The sequence below is a fragment of the Moschus berezovskii genome, chromosome 14, assembly GCF_049115385.1.
Source record: "Moschus berezovskii isolate FMDL1 chromosome 14, NW_MosBer_1.0, whole genome shotgun sequence".
Taxonomy (NCBI): domain Eukaryota; kingdom Metazoa; phylum Chordata; class Mammalia; order Artiodactyla; family Moschidae; genus Moschus; species Moschus berezovskii.
This window is the reverse complement of record NC_142473.1, coordinates 26119798-26139498: the sequence shown is the minus strand read 5'-3', so window position 1 is coordinate 26139498 and position 19701 is coordinate 26119798. Positions and strand designations below refer to the sequence as shown.

The following is a 19701-nucleotide window of genomic DNA, read 5'->3' as shown; positions in this document are numbered from 1 at the left end:
ACCATTCAATATGACAGTAATCCAAGCCTATGCCCCAACCAGTAATGCTGAAGAAGCCGAAGTTGAACAGTTCTATGAAGACCTACAAGACCTTTTAGAACTAACACCCAAAAAAGATGTCCTTTTCATTATAGGGGACTGGAATGCAAAAGTAGGAAGTCAAGAAACACCTAGAGTAAAAGGCAAATTTGGCCTTGGAGCACGAAATGAAGCAGGGCAAAGGCTAATAGAGTTTTGCCAAGAGAATGCACTGGTTGTAGCAAACATCCTCTTTCAACAACACGAGAGAAGACTCTACACATGGACATCACCAGATGGTCAACATCGAAATCAGATTGATTATATTCTTTGCAGCCAAAGATGGAGAAGCTCTATACAGTTAGCAAAAACAAGACCAGGAGCTGACTGTGGCTCAGATCATGAACTCCTTATTGCCAAATTCAGACTGAAATTGAAGAAAGTACGGAAAACCACTAGACCATTCAGATATGACCTAAATAAAATCCTCTATGATTATACAGTGGAAGTGAGAAATAGATTTAAGTGACTAGATCTGATAGAGTGCCTGATGAACTATGGACAGAGGTTCATGACATTGTACAGGAGACAGGGACCAAGACCATCCCCATGGAAAAGAAATGCAAAAAAGCAAAATGGCTGTCTGAGGAGGCCTTACAAATAGCTGTGAAAAGAACAGAAGCGAAAAGAATTACCATATGATCCGGCAATTCCACTTATGGGTACATGCCCCAAATAATCAAAAGCAGGGATTCAACAAGTATCTGTGCACCAATATTCATAGCTTCCCTGGTGGTTCAGCGATTCTTCTGGCAAAGAATCCAATCCGCCTGCAATGTGGGACACACCTGGGTTAGATCCCTGGGTTGAGAAGATCTTCTGGGGGAGGGCATGGCAACCCACTCCAGTATTCTTGTCTGGAGAACCACCATGGGCAGACGAGCCTGGCGGGCTGCAGTCCATGGAGTCGCAAAGAGTCAGACAGTACTAAGCGATTAAGCACACACACAGCACAGCAATGTTCATAGCAGCAGCACCCACACTACCCAAAAGGTGAAAACAACCCAAGTGTCTACTAACAAGTGAACAGAGAAGTAAAATGTGGTATAATCCAATGGAAGTCTTAGAAAGGACATATGCTGTAACTTGAAAACAAACTAAGTGAAATAAACCTGAGACAAAAAGAAAAATATTGTATGATTCCACTTATATGAGGTACCTAGAACAGGCAAAGTCACAGAGACAGAAAATAGAATAGAGGTTACCAGGGACAGGAGAAGAGGGGAATGAGGAATTGTTGCTTAATTGGTATAGAGTTTCAGTTTGTAATGATGAAAAAGTTCTGGAAACGGTGGTGATGGTTGCACAACACTGTGCATGTATTTAATGCCACTGAATTGTATACTTAAAAACAGTGAAAATGGTACATTTTATGTTATGTTTTATCACAATAAAAAATGCACTGGATACGTAGGGAGTAGGATAGACACATAACATATAAACTTAAAACATGTGTCTATAAAATATTCATACAGCAAAATATACACCAATGAATTATTAATATTAGTAAGAGGTGATCATTCAAATTCTATAGTTGATCAAACAATACAATGCAATTTCCATCAACATCCTAAATATCTTTTTGTGGAACTTGGCAAATTGATTCTAAAATTTACATGGAAATGCAAAGGGTCAAAAATAGCTAAGACGCTCTTGCAGAAAGACAAAGTAAAATGATTTGATCTACTGGATGTTAAGACTTATACAATTATCATAATTAAGACAGTGAGGTAATTAAGGCATTATAGCTAAGATGGGATTAAATAAAAAACAACAGTTAGGCTGCTGCTGCTGCTAAGTCACATCAGTCGTGTCCGACTCTGTGTGACCCCACAGACGGCAGCCCACCAGGCTCCGCCATCCCTGGGATTCTCCAGGCAAGAACACTGGAGTGGGTTGCTAATGGAATATAATAGAGAGCCCAGAAACAGACCCAAGTATACACAGATAGTTGATTTATATTAAAAATGGCTTTGAATAGCAGTGAAGAAAGTATGGTCTTTTTAATAACTAATATGGGAACAACTGAACAGCCATACAGAAATAAACAAAACTACCTAACATCATGTACAACATAAATTCCACATTCATACCTGTTTCAAAAAATAATGAAGGTTTGGCAGGTAAGATATGGGAGACAGTTCCCATATATTACATTGTCATCTTAAATAGAAGATTAAAATTAAAAAAAGGAAAGTACTGATGTTAAGACTACTGCCTCTGAGTGTTCACCAACCCTAAACTATTCACAATTTTTTCTCAATGGTAGTTAGTTCCTCACAATGAAAGACCCATCTTAAACCGGCTGAGTCATCCCAAATTCCTAAAAATACCCTACCCTAACTGAGTCATCCCAAATTCCTAAAAGTATCCTACCCTAACATCACCTTTCTGAATCATTACCAAGACTGTGTCAAGCTGAGGTTCTTCCTTGTCACAGGTTTATCAAACAACTCAGCTTTGTATGATCAGCAGTTTTCTTTGGTGATCTTTGTCAGGGAGTCAAAAATTGAGTCTTTATCTTTTTGAGATATAAACTGAAATATTTATGATGAAATTATATAATTTCAGAAAAAAATTTTAAAATAGAGAAAGTAAATAGGGACAGATAAGATTGGTCATCGATTGTTGAAGCTGGGTAATGGTACATGCGAGTTCATTATAGTATTCTGTCTAGTTTTTTATGTTTCAAATTTTCCATATTAATAAAAATAGTTATATTTCTTTTTCTGGTCCTTAAAAGGGGATATTCATTACGGTGGCAGTAAATATAACTTACCTGACCATGATTACTACCAGGCTCACATCCAGAAAGCATCTAGCCAAACGTAGCCTAAGTCAGGATGGATTTTGCAGCTCTGCCCCTCACGCAAGGCAGGGAAGAGCAGAGTGGTTGTAGATTTGAAAGAAATAACTCTTTTCAATGCTGTCCTACAACACCTGTAATTTGACTAAGAGTAAATAAACTTAAATTCGACATTTAAATCTTGGTTTAAAAAAGTAGGGGGAGAGAATATTTGTTGGGCTTTATTTATTCAGAGAGTAAAACTGTTCTACAGTCAGCTAAATTCTTAGTTGTGCTAAGAATGGGCTCCCTCCGACATTCTACACTGGAAAAATGAAACTTATTCTGTCTTAGAATTATGGACTCTGAAACTGGCAGTTACTAGGATTCCACACACACACAGAGTGATGATCAATTTGAGGCTTTGAATAACTACTCATGTAAGTTGACTTTTCTGTGCATTTGTATGGAGGAGGAACCAGCTCAGGTTGATGTCCTGGGAACCAGTGAGGCTCTCGCTTAAACCCTGAGGGAAGAGAAAAGAGGAGTCTTAGTAAGTAATCTCTTTGTTATTTCTGAGCGAATATACAGTGAAACCTGTCAAAGCTGAGAAAAGAGAGAAATCATTCACTCATTTAAGTTTTCTTTGCGTTCCTCCTGAGGCGATAAGAATTAAAAAGAATAGGTCACCTACTATGGGTTGAAAGTGGCCTTCTGTTGTTGTAGCTTGTATCATATGTTGTTTCAAAGTAGTGTCCAAACTGGAAAGAAAAGCGAGTAGTTTAAAAATACAGGAGTCTATAGCCAAAGCTGGGAAATAAATGACACAATGGCATAAATTCTAGCAGGCTCTGTAATATTTTAGCTTGACTAGAGATCTATACATGTCATTAACCTATATCCTACCAATCTTTATATCCCGTGTATATTTGTTTAGGAGATTTCAGGGCAAAATGAAGATAAATGACAAGTCTAGCTGGCAGGGACCAGAGGAGAAACTAACCTGAATCAGAAGACATTATATTTCTGTAGCCTAATGAATGGGAAATAGATGGGAAAACAATGGAAACAGTGTCAGACTTTGTTTTTTTGGGCTCCAAAATCACTGCAGATGCTGATTGCAGCCATGAAATCAAAAGACGCTTGCTCCTTGGAAGGAAAGTTATGACCAACCTTGATAGTATATTAAAAAGCAGAGACATTACTTTGCCGATCAAGGTCCGTCTAGTCAAGGCAATGGTTTTTCCCGTGGTCATGTATGGATGTGAGAGTTGGACTGTGAAGAAAGCTGATCGCCGAAGAATCGATGCTTTTGAACTATGGTGTTGGAGAAGACTCTTGAGAGTCCCTTATACTGCAAGGAGATCCAACCAGTCCATTCTAAAGGAGATCAATCCTGGATGTTCATTGGAGGGACTGATGCTAAAGCTGAAACTCCAATACTTTGGCCACCTCATGAGACGAGTTGACTCACTGGAAAAGACTCTGATGCTTGGAAAGGTTGGGGGCGGGAGGAGAAGGGGACGACGGAGAATGAGATGGCTGGATGGCATCACCGACTCTGTGGACATGAGTTTGAGTGTACTCCGGGAGTTGGTGATGGACAGGGAGGCCTGGCGTGCTGTGATTCATGGGGTCGCGGAGAGTCGGACACGACTGAGCGACTGAACTGAACTGAACTGAACTGAATGAAGTCCAAAGAAAAGCAAGAGAAAAAGCATGATACTCATCCTTTTATTACCTTGTGGCTGTTTAGTAGCTAAGTCGTGTCCAACTCTTTGTAACCCGACAGAATATAGCCCGTCAGGCTCCCCTGTCCATGGGATTTCCCAGGCAATAAAACTGGAGTGGGTTGCCATTTCCTTCTCCAGGGTATCTTCCCAACCCAGGGACTGAACCTGCGTCTCTTGCCTGGCAGGCGGATTCTTTACCACCGAGCCACCTGGGAAGCCTCACAATAACATAATATTCAGCTTGATAGTGTTCCACCTGAGGACTGCTGCCCTCTTCCAACCATTCACTGAACAGAAGCTTGAAAGATCTCAGCATTGCAAGTTATCAGTATCCTGTTTCTCAGATGGTCATTGGTATTTCTTTTGCTAACAGAAGAAACAAAGAAGAGAAAGTTTGATTACCTGGGAAGGCAAGGGTTTGGGCTGCACGATATACTTTATGTCATATCTTTCCTGGTTCCAGTTGCCCATCAGGGTGTGGTTTGAATAGGCATCTTCATTAGTGTTGCATCTCCATCCATACTGGAAAAACTTGGACATATCATTCCAATCCGTCCACACTTCAGCATGGCCATCTGCATTGATGAGGCTGCCATAGTGCGGGTTTGTAAGGAAACAGGCGAGGACCTGTCTCTGGGAAAAGGTGGCAGTAGAAAAGTTTGTTGCACAAACCAGAGAGTAAGGAAACACATCCCTTTCTCGTCCTTGGCCAAGCATAAGTACACCTTCTAAAGATCTAGGCTTTCCTCTCAGTTTAATAGTTGTCGTCCTGTGTCCTTCCAAGTTTATAAATCCTTTGACCTACCCTCTCAATCAGCAGTAGTAGATGACTAGATTAAATGCACCTCCCCCAAAAGGCAAGAGAACTTTAGTACCCTAATACTATTGGAGAACTAGAAAATATTCTGGTGATTTTGAGGTGTAAGAATTTGAGGACTAAGTACTGCTATCGTCAAAGAGAAGAGAGAGAAGTGAAAGCTGGATAACTAGATAGAACAATAGATCAATGATCAACAAATGATGGTTTCCTTCCTTTTCGCCCAGCTCAAACGCCACATCTTAGGATACAGCATTCCCTTTTCATGATGCCTTACCTCAAGTTAACTTCTCTCAATTGTCCCACACAGAACTTTATCTTCACATTTTTACATATCCATAACTTTATACCACGTTAGAGTTCTTCAAGGAAGTGTGGAATCTTTTACACTGAAATATGTACCCCCTGAGGACAAGATCTGTCACTTTTTCATTACTGCACCCTCTCCCTCTGTATACCCTCCCAATCAATAGTAATTTGCACATACCAGATGACCAATATCTGAATTTCAATTTTTTGGGTAAGGAATCAAAAGCCTAACCATTTCTAATTTTGGTTAAAAGTTCAGTCTGGTCCCTTGGCTTAGGAGCAAGACAATACCTTCTCTGAAGATGAATACTTTGAAGTTGAGGAGCTTGTGTTTGAAGATTTTATAGCAGAGTAACAGCAAACCTTACTCTGATATTCCATATTCTTTAAAATAAGAGATGACGCTAAACCTGGCCTTCCCAGTTCTCCAGGCAAAGAAAGAATTTAGATCACCCAGATCACCAGGTGGCCGTGATTTGGTAGTCATCATCCACCCACCTTTCCACAGCTAAAGACAAAGTCAACACTGTAAGTTTAAAGGTAACTGCCCGCACATCATGGGCCTTTGTGAAGAAAGATGCATGCACTTATGTCAACAAACAGTATGACGACTAAGAGCAGTTGGTCCCACAAAGTCCTCAGGCCAAGTACTCAGACCGCAGATCAAGATGACACTGTCCCTGGGGCTGTTAAGGACAGACATCCCCACCCACTTAGTTGTCCAAACCTGAAAACTGGGGCTTATCTTTGACTCTTGGTTTCTCTTTCAACTCCCTTACATCTATTCAATCACTAGGTCTTATTGATTTTTGAATCAGCGCACTACCCTCCATCTCCACTACCAAGTTTCAATTCAGATCACTATCAGCCTAAGTCTCCATTACTGCAGTAATCTTCTATCTGGACTCCGTGCCACCAACCTTGTTCTTCTTCTATCCTTTCTCCATAGGAAAGCAGAATTTTTGAAGATTAAAATCTAATTGTGCCATCTTCCTAATTAAAAATCGTTCAGTGGCTGGCCACTGTTTTCAGAGTAAGGTTCAGGCTGTAAAAAATGCCTATGTGAACTGGTCCCTGCTTTTCAGTCTCATCTGTTATCCACTCTCCCTCAAACTACATTTCAGTCAAACTCAGCTGCTGTGTTTTTCCATCATGCTTTTGCATTTATTGTTACTTCTGCCTTTTCAGGCCTCCTGACTCAGGTAAGGTGTAGTCCCCCCCACTCCCCTTAGCTTTCAACTCAAGTGCATTTCATCCACAAAATCTTTCCACTTCATCCCCAAACTTGGTAAGGTTCCCCTTCAGTGTGCTCCTCAGCGACCTGAATTACTCCATTCATAGTACTGCATCTCACTAAATCAGAATTGTCTCTTTTGCCATGCATCCTCACCACACTACAAGCTCAGAGAAGTCATAGGGCACATCCTGTTCCTCCATATATCGAACAGCCTTCATAGGCCTGGGGCATAACAGACACTCAACACTTCTTGAATGCATAAAAGGTAGGGGAAAGAAGCACCTGGAAAAACTCCGAATAACAATTATAATCGGTTGCAGTCATTTCGGATGAGACGAAGGCTGTTACAAAATCCTCTGAGTCAGGATGCAGAACACAGCACCAGCTCTCCTTGGCCTCAGCCCGGCCCTGCTTCCTTCACTCAGAACTCACTTCACCTTCGACCTGTCTGCCCCGCCGCCCACCCCTCGAAGCTAGTGACTGCTTAAGACCTCAGGCAGGTGTGACGAAGTCGCTCGGGGCCGCCCTTGGGCTCAAAAGCATTTAACACTTCCGATGGGGTGAGGGAGTGAGGGGACTAGGTGGCCGGTGTCTCGCTCTTGCTCTCATGGCTATTTCCCTACTCGGGACATCGCGGTCCCAGTTTGTCAAGACAACCAGACGCTGTGACTCGTCATCAGCCAGCTACGCGTGAAGAGGCGGGGCCACAAGAGACTCGCGAAGGAAGTGACGTAAAAAAAGAGTGCCTCGGAGAACTTGAGACGGGAGCACGTGGGGGCCATGGCCCCGCGGCGCCTCCTGTTGGTTGGGGAGGGGAATTTCTCTTTTGCCGTCGCTCTGAGTGAGACCCTGGATCCAAACACCAGTCTAACCGCCACCTGTCTCCAGCGCTCAGCGGACCTGGCCCGGGATCTGGTGGCCCGAGAGAACCTACAGCGCCTGCGCGAGAGAGGTAGCGAAGCCCCGCCCTCCACGAAGCCCCGCCCTCCACGAAGCCCCGCCCTCCACGAAGCCCCGCCCTCCACGAAGCCCCGCCCAGCTGTGGCGCCCCTCGAAGTGGAAAGGGTGGGAACCGTGGGGATTCAGGGAAGTTGGCCGTTGCTTTTGGTCTTCCCCGGGGCTTCCCAGATGGCTCTAGTGGTAAAGAACCCGCCTGCCAATGCAAGAGTCGTAAGAGATGCGGGTTCGATCCCTGGGTGCGGAAGATCCCCTGGAGAAGGGCATGGCACCCCCCTCCAGTATCCTTGCCTGGAGAATCGTATGGACAGAGGATCCTGGCCAGCTACAGTCCATAGGGTCTCAAAGAGTCTGACTGGACCAAAGCAACTTAGCACACACGCACTTCATCTTCCCATGGACATTTACAGACAGCCTGCTGTGTGCCTGGACTTGGGCTGTTTTGCACCTCCTGTTAGGGAGGGTTTTTCTCTTGTTCCATGGCTTTATCACATCCTCCTGTCTATATTTCATGCCAGGTAACGAGGTACGCTTCGGTGTGGACTGCACCCACCTGGCAGATGCCTTTGAACCGCAAGACAGAGAATTTGATCGAATTTATTTTAACTTTCCGCACTGTGGGCGCAAAGCTGGAGTAGCTAAGAACAGGGAACTGCTTGCCAAGTTTTTCCGGAGGTGAGGAGAGATGAGCACTCACGAGTGAAATGTTTAAGATGTACATTGCATAGTTCCTGCACTCAGACATGTTAGTTTGGGAAATAGGACATACAAGAGAACGTGTTGCTCCAAGGGAACCCACAGTCTAGTTGGAGAGGCAGACATTTAACCCTAAATGCTAAGTACAAGTGCAAACATGTACTGTTGGGCCAGAAAAGGGAGGATCACCTATTTTTAATAATGCAAAATTATAGTAGCCAGTATTGGAGAAGGCAATGGCACCCCACTCCAGTACTCTTGCCTGGGAAATCCCATAGAGGGAGGAGCCTGGTAGGCTACAGTCCATGGGGTCGCTAGGAGTCGGACACGACTGAGCGACTTAACTTTCAATATTCACTTTCATGCATTGGAGAAGGAAATGGCAACCCACTCCAGTGTTCTTGCCTGGAGAATCCGAGGGATGGGGGAGCCTGGTGGGCTGCTGTCTATGGGGTCGCACAGAGTCGGACACGACAGCAGCAGCAGCAGCAGCAGTAGCCAGTATAAACTAATTTAGGAGCCAAACTATCTGCATTCAAATCCCCACCCACCACTTAATAGCTTTGTGGGTTTTGTGATTGCTTGCTGCTGCTGCTGCTGCTAAGTCATTTCAGTCGTGTCCGACTCTGTGCGTGCAAACATTGTGATTGTTTACTTGATCCTTATCTGCTTTTGCTTCCATCCATAAACTGAAGATATTAACATAACTACCTCATAAAATTATTGTGAACTTAAAACAGTGCTTTATACTATTATACCAAAACATGAAACATAGTTATCATGAAACTTTGCACAGAGGCAGTATTTTAAGTTAGTATTTGAAGTACAAGTAAAATTTTAACAAGCAGGAAGGGAGTGAAAAGAACAGCTTTCTAAATGGGAAAGAACAGCCTGATCACTGAATCACATATAGGAATTTTATAGAATTGACTTTTCAGTGAAATATAGGTGAACAGTAGAAATGTGAAGCTGGATAACTTTCTGGTCAGCCACTATTATTAGTTTTGAGTTGAGCATTGAATTTAAATTCTTACTTTCAGCTCCTTTTTTCTTGCACGTTTGAAGTCTTAATAGATCCTTGCAAATAGATATGATTGGATTTTAATTATCTCACAGACAAACTATGTCTATACCGCTAACTCCTACTTGCTTCTGGTAAATGACTGGTGTTTCCTTATCCCCGTTAGCTGTGCAGACGTTCTTGCAGAGGACGGAGAAGTCCACGTGGCATTGTGTAGAGGACAAGGTGGGACTCCTGCTGATAAGCCAATGAGAGAATGGCACAACAGTTGGCAAGTGGTTGCTATGGCCGCTCTGGGGGGATTCATTTTAAGTGATGTGCATCCCTTCAATTGTAAGGCTGTGCCAGGGTACAAGTGCACTGGATATAGGTATGTAATAACAGAGATCTAAGCTTTTTCCATCTCTCACTAATGATAAAAAATCCCATTGACACTTTTTCTTGCTAATTTCTTGATTCAGCCTTTAGGAATAATTGCTTTCTTTAATAGTGACAGACTTAATAACTGCTATTTTGCCAGGAGTCAAGATAAATCCTTTCATATAGAAGGTGCTTTGAACCATATCTTTACCCGGAGCTTACCCTTTGAAAGTCTGCAACCAAGAATCTCCAGGATCAAACTGGGTGACCAGTGGTTTTCTTTTCTGGAACCAGAAGTACTTGTAGGAAAACTGAACAGGTAACCCGATTTTACCAGAAACTTCTTCTGTCTCTAGTTGTATCCTGATTGACTTAATAATCAGTCAGTCATACATTGAATGGATGCTACATAAATTGTTAATGATGTTGTGCTGTGAATACTTATAAGTTGGGCCCACACAGTCTCTTTATAATTAAAATTTTTCATATTATCTGCAAATATCTTATGATATCACTTATATGTGAAATCTAAAAAAAAAAGGGTACAAAACAGAAATAGTTACAGATGTAGAAAACAAACAGAAATAGTTACAGATGTAGAAAACAAACTTATGGTTACAAACGGTCAGGGGGTATAAACTGGGAGATTGGGACTGACTTACACATATTTCTATATATAAAATAGATAACTAATAAGGACCTACTATATAGCGCACGGAGAAGGCAATGGCAAGCCACTCCAGTACTCTTGCCTAAAAAATCCCATGGATGGAGGAGCCTGGTAGGCTGCAGTCTGTGGGGTCGCTATGGGTCGGACACAACTGAGCGACTTCACTTGCACTTTTCACTTTCACACATTGGAGAAGGAAATGGCAACCCACTCCAGTGTTCTTGCCTGGAGAATCCCAGGGATGGGGGAGCCTGGTGGGCTTCTGTCTATGGGGTCACACAGAGTTGGACACGACTGAAGTGATTTAGCAGCAGTTTAGCATATAGCGCAAGGAACTCTACTCAATACTCTGTAATGGCCTATATAGAAAAAGAATCTAAAAAAACAGTGGATATATGGGACTTCCCAGGTGGTGTTAGTAGTAAAGAGTCCATCTGCTAATGCAGGAGATGCAAGAATCATGATTTTGATCCCTGGGTTGGGAAGATCCCCTGGAGTAGGAAATGGCAACTCATTCCAGTATTCTTGCCTGGAAAATCCCATGGATAGAGGAGCCTGGTGGGCTACAGTCCATGGGACTGCAAAGAGTCAAGACACAACTAAGTACAGCACAGCATATGTATACGTATAACTGATTTGTACATGTGAAACTAAAAGCAATATTTTAAATCAACTATACGCCAGTAAATATTTTTTTTTAATTATCATATTTTTTGGTGTATTATAGGTTGTCAGAATTCTGAAACACCTGCTATCTCTCTTTATAGTAGATGATTTCTTTGTTTCCTTTCTGGATCAACTTAAGGATAATTCTTTTTATTCAACTATTCTTTTTAATTCTAGCTACATTATAATTATTTATAATTTTAAGTTTAAAAAGTTATTTTTGTGTGTGATTAAACAGGGGCTTCCTAGAAGCACCTTCATGTCATCCTATCAAGACCATAAATGAGAAGCTCATTGCTGAATTGGGGAAAACTTTCCCTCTAAAAAGGCTGAAGTGTTCTTCCCCTTTGCTGCAACAAGAAGATGCCAGTGTTCTCACATCCCACAACCCTGACATCCTATCAACTGCCTTCTGGGTTCGTCTCCATGAAGATAACTCGAATTTTGAGTCCCTGACTAGTGGGACAACACAAGACATGGAGGACTTTCTAGGGTCATTTTCAGAACTCGGCCTTCCCAAGAGCCCTAGAAGAGACAGTAAGGAAGAAGCTCATGAAGGAACGTGTGGCCAGGCCAAGGTCTGCCTTAGACCTTCTCTTCTGGTTCACATCCAGGCTGTAATCCAAGCACCAGACTTTCTCCCTGGTTCTCTGCACATCCTCAGTGGACCTGTCTTTCAGAGGTGCTGCATCTCACCTTTCACAATGCCAGCATTTCATGAGACTTTGTATATCCTTGGATTTAATAAAAATCTGAAGGATAGCTGTCTTCAGTCACTACTGGGTCATCTGAAGGGCATTTTGGACAACCTTCTGACCCAGACATGGCTGGAGGGCTCTGAGCGGAGCAGTTCAGTGGAATTTGTCTTTCAACCAACTGGGGAAAGATATATGATTACTGTGAAGTCTCAAAATTTTGGCCCAGATTGTGTTAAGGACCTGATTATTGGGTCTGTTACTACATCTGCTACAAGCGTGATACACAAAGACCAGTGTTTTTTGTGTGTGTCTATGAACTTGGACCTCTTAGCCATGCTTGTCTGGGGTATCTCTGATTGGAGGATGCTGTGGACCTCTGATAGTCGTTTCCTGAAGAATTTTGCCTCTGGAAAAATAGAACCCTTTAAAAGCTATTCCCTATATCCTCCATACTATGTGCATGATATTAGTTTTTGGTTAGATGAAAAGAAAAGATTTGATGAAGTCGAGTTTCACACTCTGGCCCGAGCAGTGTCCCAGGACACCGTCATATCCATACAATTGCTTAGTCGTTTTCAGCATCCAAAGACTGAACAGGTCAGCCTCTGCTATAGACTGACCTACCAGACCTGTGACAAGGCCCTGACCCAGCAACAGGTAGCATCAATGCAATCCCAGCTTAGGAAGGAGATTCAACAACGACTCCATGTGACACCTCGGTAGTTTAGTAAACTCATCTCTCCATAGTGATCCTTGTGGGTGTGGTTGGAAAAAGACCAATTTGTAAACTGTAGTTCTTTCTGGACTTTTTGTTTGTCTTGTAAAAATCTTCTACTTTGTAAAAGATTGGTTAATTGAGGGGCTTCCCTAGTGGTCCAGTAGTTAAGAATCCACCTCACAGTGCAGGGGACAAGTGTTTGATCCCTGGTCGGAGATCTAAGATCCCGCATGACTCAGAGCAACCAAGCTCTCAGGCTGCAACTACTGAGCTCTCGCTCCAGAGCCTGTGTGCCACAACTAGAGAGTCTGAGTGCTACAAGGAAAGATCCCGTGTGACACAGTGAAGATCCTGAGTACTTCAGGGTACTGAACTAAGTACTGCAACTAAGACCTGATGCGACCAGATAAAATTTTAGAAATTTAAAGATTGGTTGTTTGGCTCAAAAGATACCTGTAGCTCAGTCACTGAGACTATAATGTGATTGGTGACCTTTGGAGGTGTGAAATATTTTGATCATGAGTAATGACAGGGAAACAAACAAAACAGCATCTTAAACACTTGATGCCATCATTCTGAAGAGGCAGTAAAACTTGAGTGTCTCCTCAAATATATTTATTTATATATTTTATGCAATGTCAGTTCCTCTTCCTTAACTCTACCATATCATCTCTCTAAATCAATTGAGAGTGATTTTTAAAGTTAGACCATTTATTAGCTTGGTTCAGTTGCAAGTGCTTCATATTATTTTTTTGGTATCATCATCATGTTTATTCTCTGGTTGACTGCTGTTAAAGTCATGGAACTGAATAGGTGTCAGATTTAGAGTTCACATTTGGGTGTGTCTGACTCTAAAGCCCATGTTCTTTCTGCCACTTTCTGTTACTTTACTTTTCTTTCCTTGGATTTTAACAATAATCTCTCAACTGTGATTAACTCTAAACTTTGCTCCCCTAGATTTTGGGGCTTTCTGTTGTATCTCTAAAGAACATTGGGAGATTGGCCCAGCCCAGGACTCTGCAGAATGGGGTGCCCTAATGTGAATTAATGTATGTTCTTATTAATATCTAGGCTCTGCTGATTAGAATTATAGTGTAAACTCTGTGAAGGAAATAACTGTGTTATTTATTCTTTTTTTAAGTTTATGTTTTTATTTTTTGTAACTGAAGTATAATTGATTTCAAATGTCATTTATTCTTGTATTTGGACAAGAGCATGTGGAAAGGCAAGAACTAAAAGAAACAAATTAGTTTATTATAATGCAAACAAAATATGATGGTGACCTGGACCTGGGTGGTAAAAAGTGGTTGGCCTGGGAAATAATTCAAAGGACTTACTGATAAATACATGTGCACGCACAAATATTTTGGAGTTAGAGAAATAAAGGAATCGAACAGAATCCCTAGTTTTTTGATCCAAACAACTAGGAGAATAGAACTATCTTTAATTGGAGTAGGAAAATTGGCATGGGAGTAAGTTCAGGTAGTGAATCAAGGGATCTCTCAAGGACACATGTATTGCTTGGCTTTCCACATAGACTTTAAGCTAATTGAGGACAGAGGTGGCTCAATGGTAAAGAATCTATCTGCCAATGCAGGAGACAACAGAGACTTGGGTTTGATTCCTGGGTTGGGAAGATACCCTGAACAAGTAAGTGGCAACCCACTCCAGTATTCTTGCCTGGGAAATCCCAAGAACAGAGGAGCCTGGTGGACTACAGTTCATGGGATCACAAAGAGTTGGATATGACTTAGTGACTGAGCATGCAAAGAAAGGCAATGTGACTTAACAGTTTTCTTCCATCTCCAATCGTGCTTAGTACGCATGAAACCAAGCACGACCCTGCAGGGTCTTCCTGGGGTGAGATCCCTCCACCTCTTCTATGCCTGCCACCTCTTGTTTGTAGAAAAGCGTTAGCCTCCTAGGCCTTCCCTGAGTTCCAAAGGTTTATTTTTTTGTTTGTTTTGTCCACGCTTCCCTGATGGCTTAGAGGTTAAAGCATCTGCCCCCAGTGTGGGAGCCCGGGTTCGATCCCTGGGTCAGGAAGATGCCCTGGAGAAGGAAATGGTAACCCACTCCAGTATTCTTACCTGGAGAATCCCATGGACGGAGAAGCCTGCTAGGCTACGCAGTCCATGGGGTCGCAAAGAGTCAGACATGACTGAGCGACTTCACTTTTCACTTTAGGCCGCACAGCAGGTGGGTTCTTAATTCCTGAGACCAAGGGTAGAACCCACGCCCCTTGCAGTTGAAGTGCAGAGTCTTCACCACTGGACCGCCAGGGAAGTTCACCAAAGAGCAGATTCGATGGAATGAGAAATGAGAATATGCAGAAACAAATCAGTCATGCGAGATAATAATAGTTTAGCTTTCAAAAAAAAAGTACCTCTAGTTCCGCCTCAAGGGCTATAGATAATATTTTGAGTCATAGTCTTGTGCGTTTTATTGATTCTAAACCCCCACCAGATGGAGGAAGTTAATTGCATATTGCTCACCAGGACACAGACCCCAGGAGGTTGTTGAGGCTGACTCCTGAAATACCACCCTGTTAACGTCATCACCAACCAATCAAGGACATCCATGAGCTGATCATGAACATCTCAACTGTTTCTCTCACCTTGCCTTTAAAACACCTCCCCTGAAAGGCTTGGTCTTTTGAGCATGAGCTGCCCATTCTTCTTGCAATAAACACTGTACTTTGTTTCAACAAAGCCCAATGTTAGTACATTGACTTTTCTGTGAGCAAGTGAGCAGACCCACATTTGGTTTGGCATCACTTGGATGAGGAATCATTTGAGCTGGATCTCAAAACAAGGGCAGGGATGTGATGGGATGATTGTTAGGCAAGGAGGGCATGCGTTCCGGGCAGAGGGCATACGTGAGCAGAGGTATAGATAAGGAAGTATCCGGGGTCCTTCACAGGCTAGTTAGTTGAATCATGAAGTGTGTATAGGAAGGTACTGGGAGATGAGATTAGAAAAGTAGGTTGCACCTGGAGTTAGTTCACAAAAGCCCACAAATGCTGGAATAAGAAGTGTGTGCTTTATTTTGTAGGCAGTAGGGAAAATCTGGTAATATTTGATTAAGGAAGTGACACACAGAAGTATTTTAGAAAGTTAATTGGACAGTGTTGCTCAGGATCAATTTGAGATGGGAGATCCCTGTAAGGATACTATTGTAGTAGTCTTAGGTAGAGTCAGGGAGGGGCCTGACTAGAGTGAAATGAAAAGGAGGTGGATGTATGAGATATAGTTAGATTCAGTTCAGTTCAGTCACTCAGTCGTGTCCGACTCTCCGCGACCCCATGAATCACAGCACGCCAGGCCTCCCTGTCCATCACCAACTACCGGAGTTCACTCAAACTCATGTCCATTGAGTCGGTGATGCCATCCATCCATCTCATTCTCTGTCGTCCCCTTCTCCTCCTGCCCCCAATTCTTCCCGATGTCTAAATTTGGTAACTAGTAATTTCATGTGGGAATTGAGCAATAGGATCAGTCTCCATTGGTAATACTTGGAAATTTTTAGTATGAAGTCTTAACTTGGGATCCGGTCAAGTTTCTCACTCCCACTATAACCTTGCTTTAGTTACTGGTATAGAGCTCTACAGGGTGGGAAAGAGTTCTGTGACTGGGGGAGCAGGCAGAGTGTCAGGAACAGATGAATGACCCCTGAGAGTCACCGGTGTGGTATCATCAAGTGCCTGTGGAGCAATGTATGAAATCAAGAGCTTTTTCCTGATCTCCTGGTTGGAAGAACACTGGCTTTGTAGTATGACCTGGGGTCTACTACTTCTTTAGTTATGCAACCTTGGGCCTCAGTTTCCTTTTTGGTAAAATAAGGCGGTTGTATTAAATTTTTAAAGGATGATTTCATCCTTTATGGTAAGCACAGTAAATGTTTACCATAATGTTGTAGTAGCAATGGCAATGACTGACATCTTGTTGAATTTGCTGCACAGAATTTCTTTAGTCTTTCACTTTTCTTCTAATTTTGTATTCTGCTATTAGGGCTTTGTCTCTCTGAAGCAGTTAATTCGCTACTGGCTGTCCCTATTACTTGCCAAAACACAGAGGACAAGGTGTCTGTGATCTTAAAAGAACTTTCTCTTGGATAGATGGCTGTGCTATGACTTTTAACTGAGTACCTATGTATTCCACGTATTGTTTTAATCACTTTCTATTTGTGCTTTCTTTTAAACGGATGATGAAGGACAGTGTTTGTAGGAGAGTGAAGAATGCTAAGAAGTGAAGGAAGAGAGAATTAGTGAGAGGGAGGCATGCCCAGAGTTACAAGTTATGTGGAAGGGATAACTATTGCATCTCTTTTTCTACTCGGATTTGTCCCAGTTGGCCTCAGTTCAGTTCAGTTCAGTCGCTCGGTCGTGTCCGACTCTCCGCGACCCCATGAATCACAGCACGCCAGGCCGCCCTGTCCATCACCAAATCCTGGAGTTCATTCAAACTCATGTCCATCAAGTCGGTGATGCCATCCAGCCATCTCATTCTCTGTCGTCCCCTTCTCCTCCCGCCCCCAATGTCTCTCAGCTTCAGACTCTTTTCCAGTGAGTCAGCTCGTCGCATGAGATGGCCAAAGTATTGGAGTTTCAGCTTTAGCATCAGTCCTTCCAATGAACATCCAGGATTGATCTCCTTTAGAATGGACTGGTTGGATCTCCTTGCAGTCCAAGGGACTCTCAAGAGTCTTCTCCAGTTCAAAAGCATCAATTCTTCGGCGATCAGCTTTCTTCACAGTCCAACTCTCACATCCATACATGACCACGGGAAAAACCATGGCCTTGACTAGACGGACCTTTGTTGGCAAAGTAATGTCTCTGCTTTGTAATATACTATCTAGGTTAGTCGTAACTTTCCTTCCAAGGAGTAAGCGTCTTTTAATTTCCTGGCTGCAATCAGCATCTGCAGTGATTTTGGAGCCCCCAAAAATAAAGTCTGACACTGTTTCCACTGTTACCCCATCTATTTCCCATGAAGTGATGGGACCAGATGCCATGATCTTTGTTTTCTGAATGTTGAGCTTCAAGCCAACATTTTCACTCTCCTCTTTCACTTTCATCAAGGGGCTTTTGAGTTCCTCTTCACTTTCTGCCATAAGGGTGGTGTCATCTGCATATCTGAGGTTATTGATATTTCTCCCAGCAATCTTGATTCCAGCTCGTGCTTCTTCCAGCCCAGCGTTCCTCATGATGTACTCTGCATATAAGTTAAATAAGCAGGGTGACAATATACAGCCTTGACGTACTCCTTTTCCTATTTGGAACCAGTCTGTTGTCCCAGTTGGCCTATGAACGCTGTAGTTCAGTCGTTTCTGCGCATGTCGAGGTCTTTTGTCCCTCGGCGGACACCGTTGCCAGCCCCGGCAATGTCTCCGCGCTCGTCGCTTTCGTAGGGTGCGGAGTTCTACCTTTTTTTCCCACGCTTGCCATGGCGAGCCGAGGGGCCCGGCAGCGCCTGAAGGGAAGCGGGGGCAGCGGCGGGGACACGGGCTCGGCCGCCGACAAGCTGCGGGAGCTGCTGTGCAGCCGGGAGGCGGGCAGCGCGGAGCCGCGGCCCGAGTAGGTGTGCGGGCGCGGCGGGGGCGTGGCCGGGCGGCGCGGGGCTGCAGCTGGCAGGGTGTCGCCCGCGCGGTGCGGGAGGGCCCGCGGCCGCTTCACCCCGCGCCTTCTGCGGGCCGGGCGCACGCTGGGGCGCTGATGAGACCCCCCAGGGCTCAGATGAGACCCTGGAGATGAGAACCCCCGGGGCTTAGATGAGACCCCCCAGGGCTCAGATGAGACCCCCCCAGGGCTTAGATGAGACCCCCAGCTCGGGCCCGTGCTGCTAGTGAAGAAACCTGTAGTGCAGGTGTGTGCGGCTTCCGCCCCAGGCCCAGGATTAGTTGGCGGGAGCAAAGAGCACCTTGTATGGCTGTCTCACAGCTTCAGTCCCCCCAGGGTCTCGGGCCTTTACTCTTCTGTGTGGGGCCCAGCACCCTCCACACCAGTAGCCTCCTCTCTCTCCGAACTGGGGGGGCTACAGGTTAAGACTGCGCAGGGAGCTGTCAGCGAATGGAATTGGAGGACACGGTAATGTCCTTTGCACACAGTAGCCTCTGGGCATTTGAACAGACTGGGAAATGAATAAAAGCCATGGAAAGTAAAGACCTTGTTAGGAAAAGAAAGGGGAGAAGGAAATGGCAACCCATTCCTGTATTCTTGCCTGGAGAATCCCGTGGACAGGGGAGCCTGGTGGGCTGCTGTCCATAGGGTCGCTCAGAGTCGAACACGACTAAAGCGACTTAGCAGCAGCAGCAGGAAAAAAAAAAAACCAAAAACGAATGAAAGCTTGTGGCCTTCAAGTGAGCGATTTGTTGGTTTGGGATAAGCAGAGTGTCACAGATGCCAGACAAGAAGTGGACGTAATGACTAACGTTGATTAGGTCTTAATTCGTTCTTCACTTATTCTACGCAGAACAATTAACGGTTCACCCTTTTAGGTGACTAACTGCAGTGCTTTGGTGTCTCTTGCCCTGTTGTCCTTTTTGTCTAGTTTTAGTTCTTCTAGTTAGCATGTCCTTCCTATCACATGCTTATATTTCTGAGCAGGTTATCTGGGAACAAAACCGGACAAGTCTGGGCACCTGAAGGGTCTACGGCTTTCAAGTGTCTGCTCTCAGCAAGGTTATGTGCTGCCCTCCTGAGCAATATCTCGGACTGTGATGAAACATTCAACTACTGGGAACCAGTAGGTGATTTCTTTAGTTTTCTCTTTTTGTTCTCAATTTCACTGCTTGGGTCCTTGTTATTAATCAAGATACAAATGATATGCAAGTGTGACTACTAGTAAAATGACTTTATTTTCACTTATGTATTCTAAGCTGATGATTTGCATACTATTGAAGGATATAGGAATTTGGCAGTTACACAAAACAGTATAATTTGTAATTTTCTTAAAACA

The 19701-nt window shown here is 43.6% G+C and overlaps 3 protein-coding genes across 5 annotated transcripts in view; 2 read left to right on the top strand and 1 right to left on the bottom strand.

The window, feature by feature from the left end:
• Positions 1 to 1096: 1096 nt before the first annotated feature.
• Positions 1097 to 7583, bottom strand: CFAP68 (cilia and flagella associated protein 68). 2 transcript variants are annotated; one of them, XM_055422482.2, is made up of 4 exons: positions 7242 to 7583; positions 4999 to 5229; positions 3558 to 3624; positions 1097 to 3389 (listed from the first exon to the last, which is right to left on the bottom strand). In XM_055422482.2, the coding sequence occupies exons 1-4, from the start codon at positions 7281 to 7283 to the stop codon at positions 3220 to 3222; spliced, it is 510 nt and encodes a 169-aa protein (XP_055278457.2). In that variant the 5' UTR covers positions 7284 to 7583; the 3' UTR covers positions 1097 to 3219. The 2 variants fall into 2 exon arrangements, with proteins under 2 accessions (XP_055278457.2, XP_055278456.2); XM_055422481.2 differs by lacking the exon at positions 7242 to 7583 and having other exon boundaries at positions 4999 to 5329.
• A 128-nt stretch (positions 7584 to 7711) lies between these two features.
• On the top strand, positions 7712 to 15450 carry FDXACB1 (ferredoxin-fold anticodon binding domain containing 1). Its single transcript, XM_055423009.2, has 5 exons — positions 7712 to 7911; positions 8435 to 8591; positions 9800 to 10003; positions 10154 to 10312; positions 11568 to 15450. Exons 1-5 carry the CDS (start codon positions 7740 to 7742, stop codon positions 12748 to 12750), a joined length of 1875 nt encoding a protein of 624 aa, XP_055278984.2. The 5' UTR covers positions 7712 to 7739; the 3' UTR covers positions 12751 to 15450.
• Positions 15451 to 18101: 2651 nt separating this feature from the next.
• Positions 18102 to 19701, top strand: part of ALG9 (ALG9 alpha-1,2-mannosyltransferase) — a 118129-nt gene continuing 116529 nt past the window's right edge. For both annotated transcript variants that reach the window (XR_016038965.1, XM_088842928.1), the window contains exons 1-2: positions 18102 to 18320; positions 19350 to 19488. Coding sequence is in view for 1 of the 2 variants with exons in the window: in XM_088842928.1 (XP_088699054.1) it covers positions 18190 to 18320; positions 19350 to 19488 (270 nt within the window). In the remaining variant the exon portion in view is untranslated. The remainder of the gene's footprint in view (positions 18321 to 19349; positions 19489 to 19701) is intronic.

Bases quoted from the DNA above. Each gene is read 5' to 3' on its own strand.
- CFAP68 (XM_055422481.2), bottom strand. From the start codon at position 5,313: ATGCTTGGCCAAGGACGAGAAAGGGATGTGTTTCCTTACTCTCTGGTT. The intron at 3,625-4,998 runs GTAATCAAACTT...TTTTCTTTCCAG, and splicing joins CCAAACCCTTGCCTTCCCAG to TTTGGACACTACTTTGAAAC. The intron at 3,390-3,557 runs GTAGGTGACCTA...CTCTTCCCTCAG, and splicing joins AAGGCCACTTTCAACCCATA to GGTTTAAGCGAGAGCCTCAC.
- FDXACB1 (XM_055423009.2), top strand. From the start codon at position 7,740: ATGGCCCCGCGGCGCCTCCTGTTGGTTGGGGAGGGGAATTTCTCTTTT. The intron at 7,912-8,434 runs GTAGCGAAGCCC...ATTTCATGCCAG, and splicing joins ACAGCGCCTGCGCGAGAGAG to GTAACGAGGTACGCTTCGGT. The intron at 10,004-10,153 runs GTATGTAATAAC...CTATTTTGCCAG, and splicing joins TACAAGTGCACTGGATATAG to GAGTCAAGATAAATCCTTTC.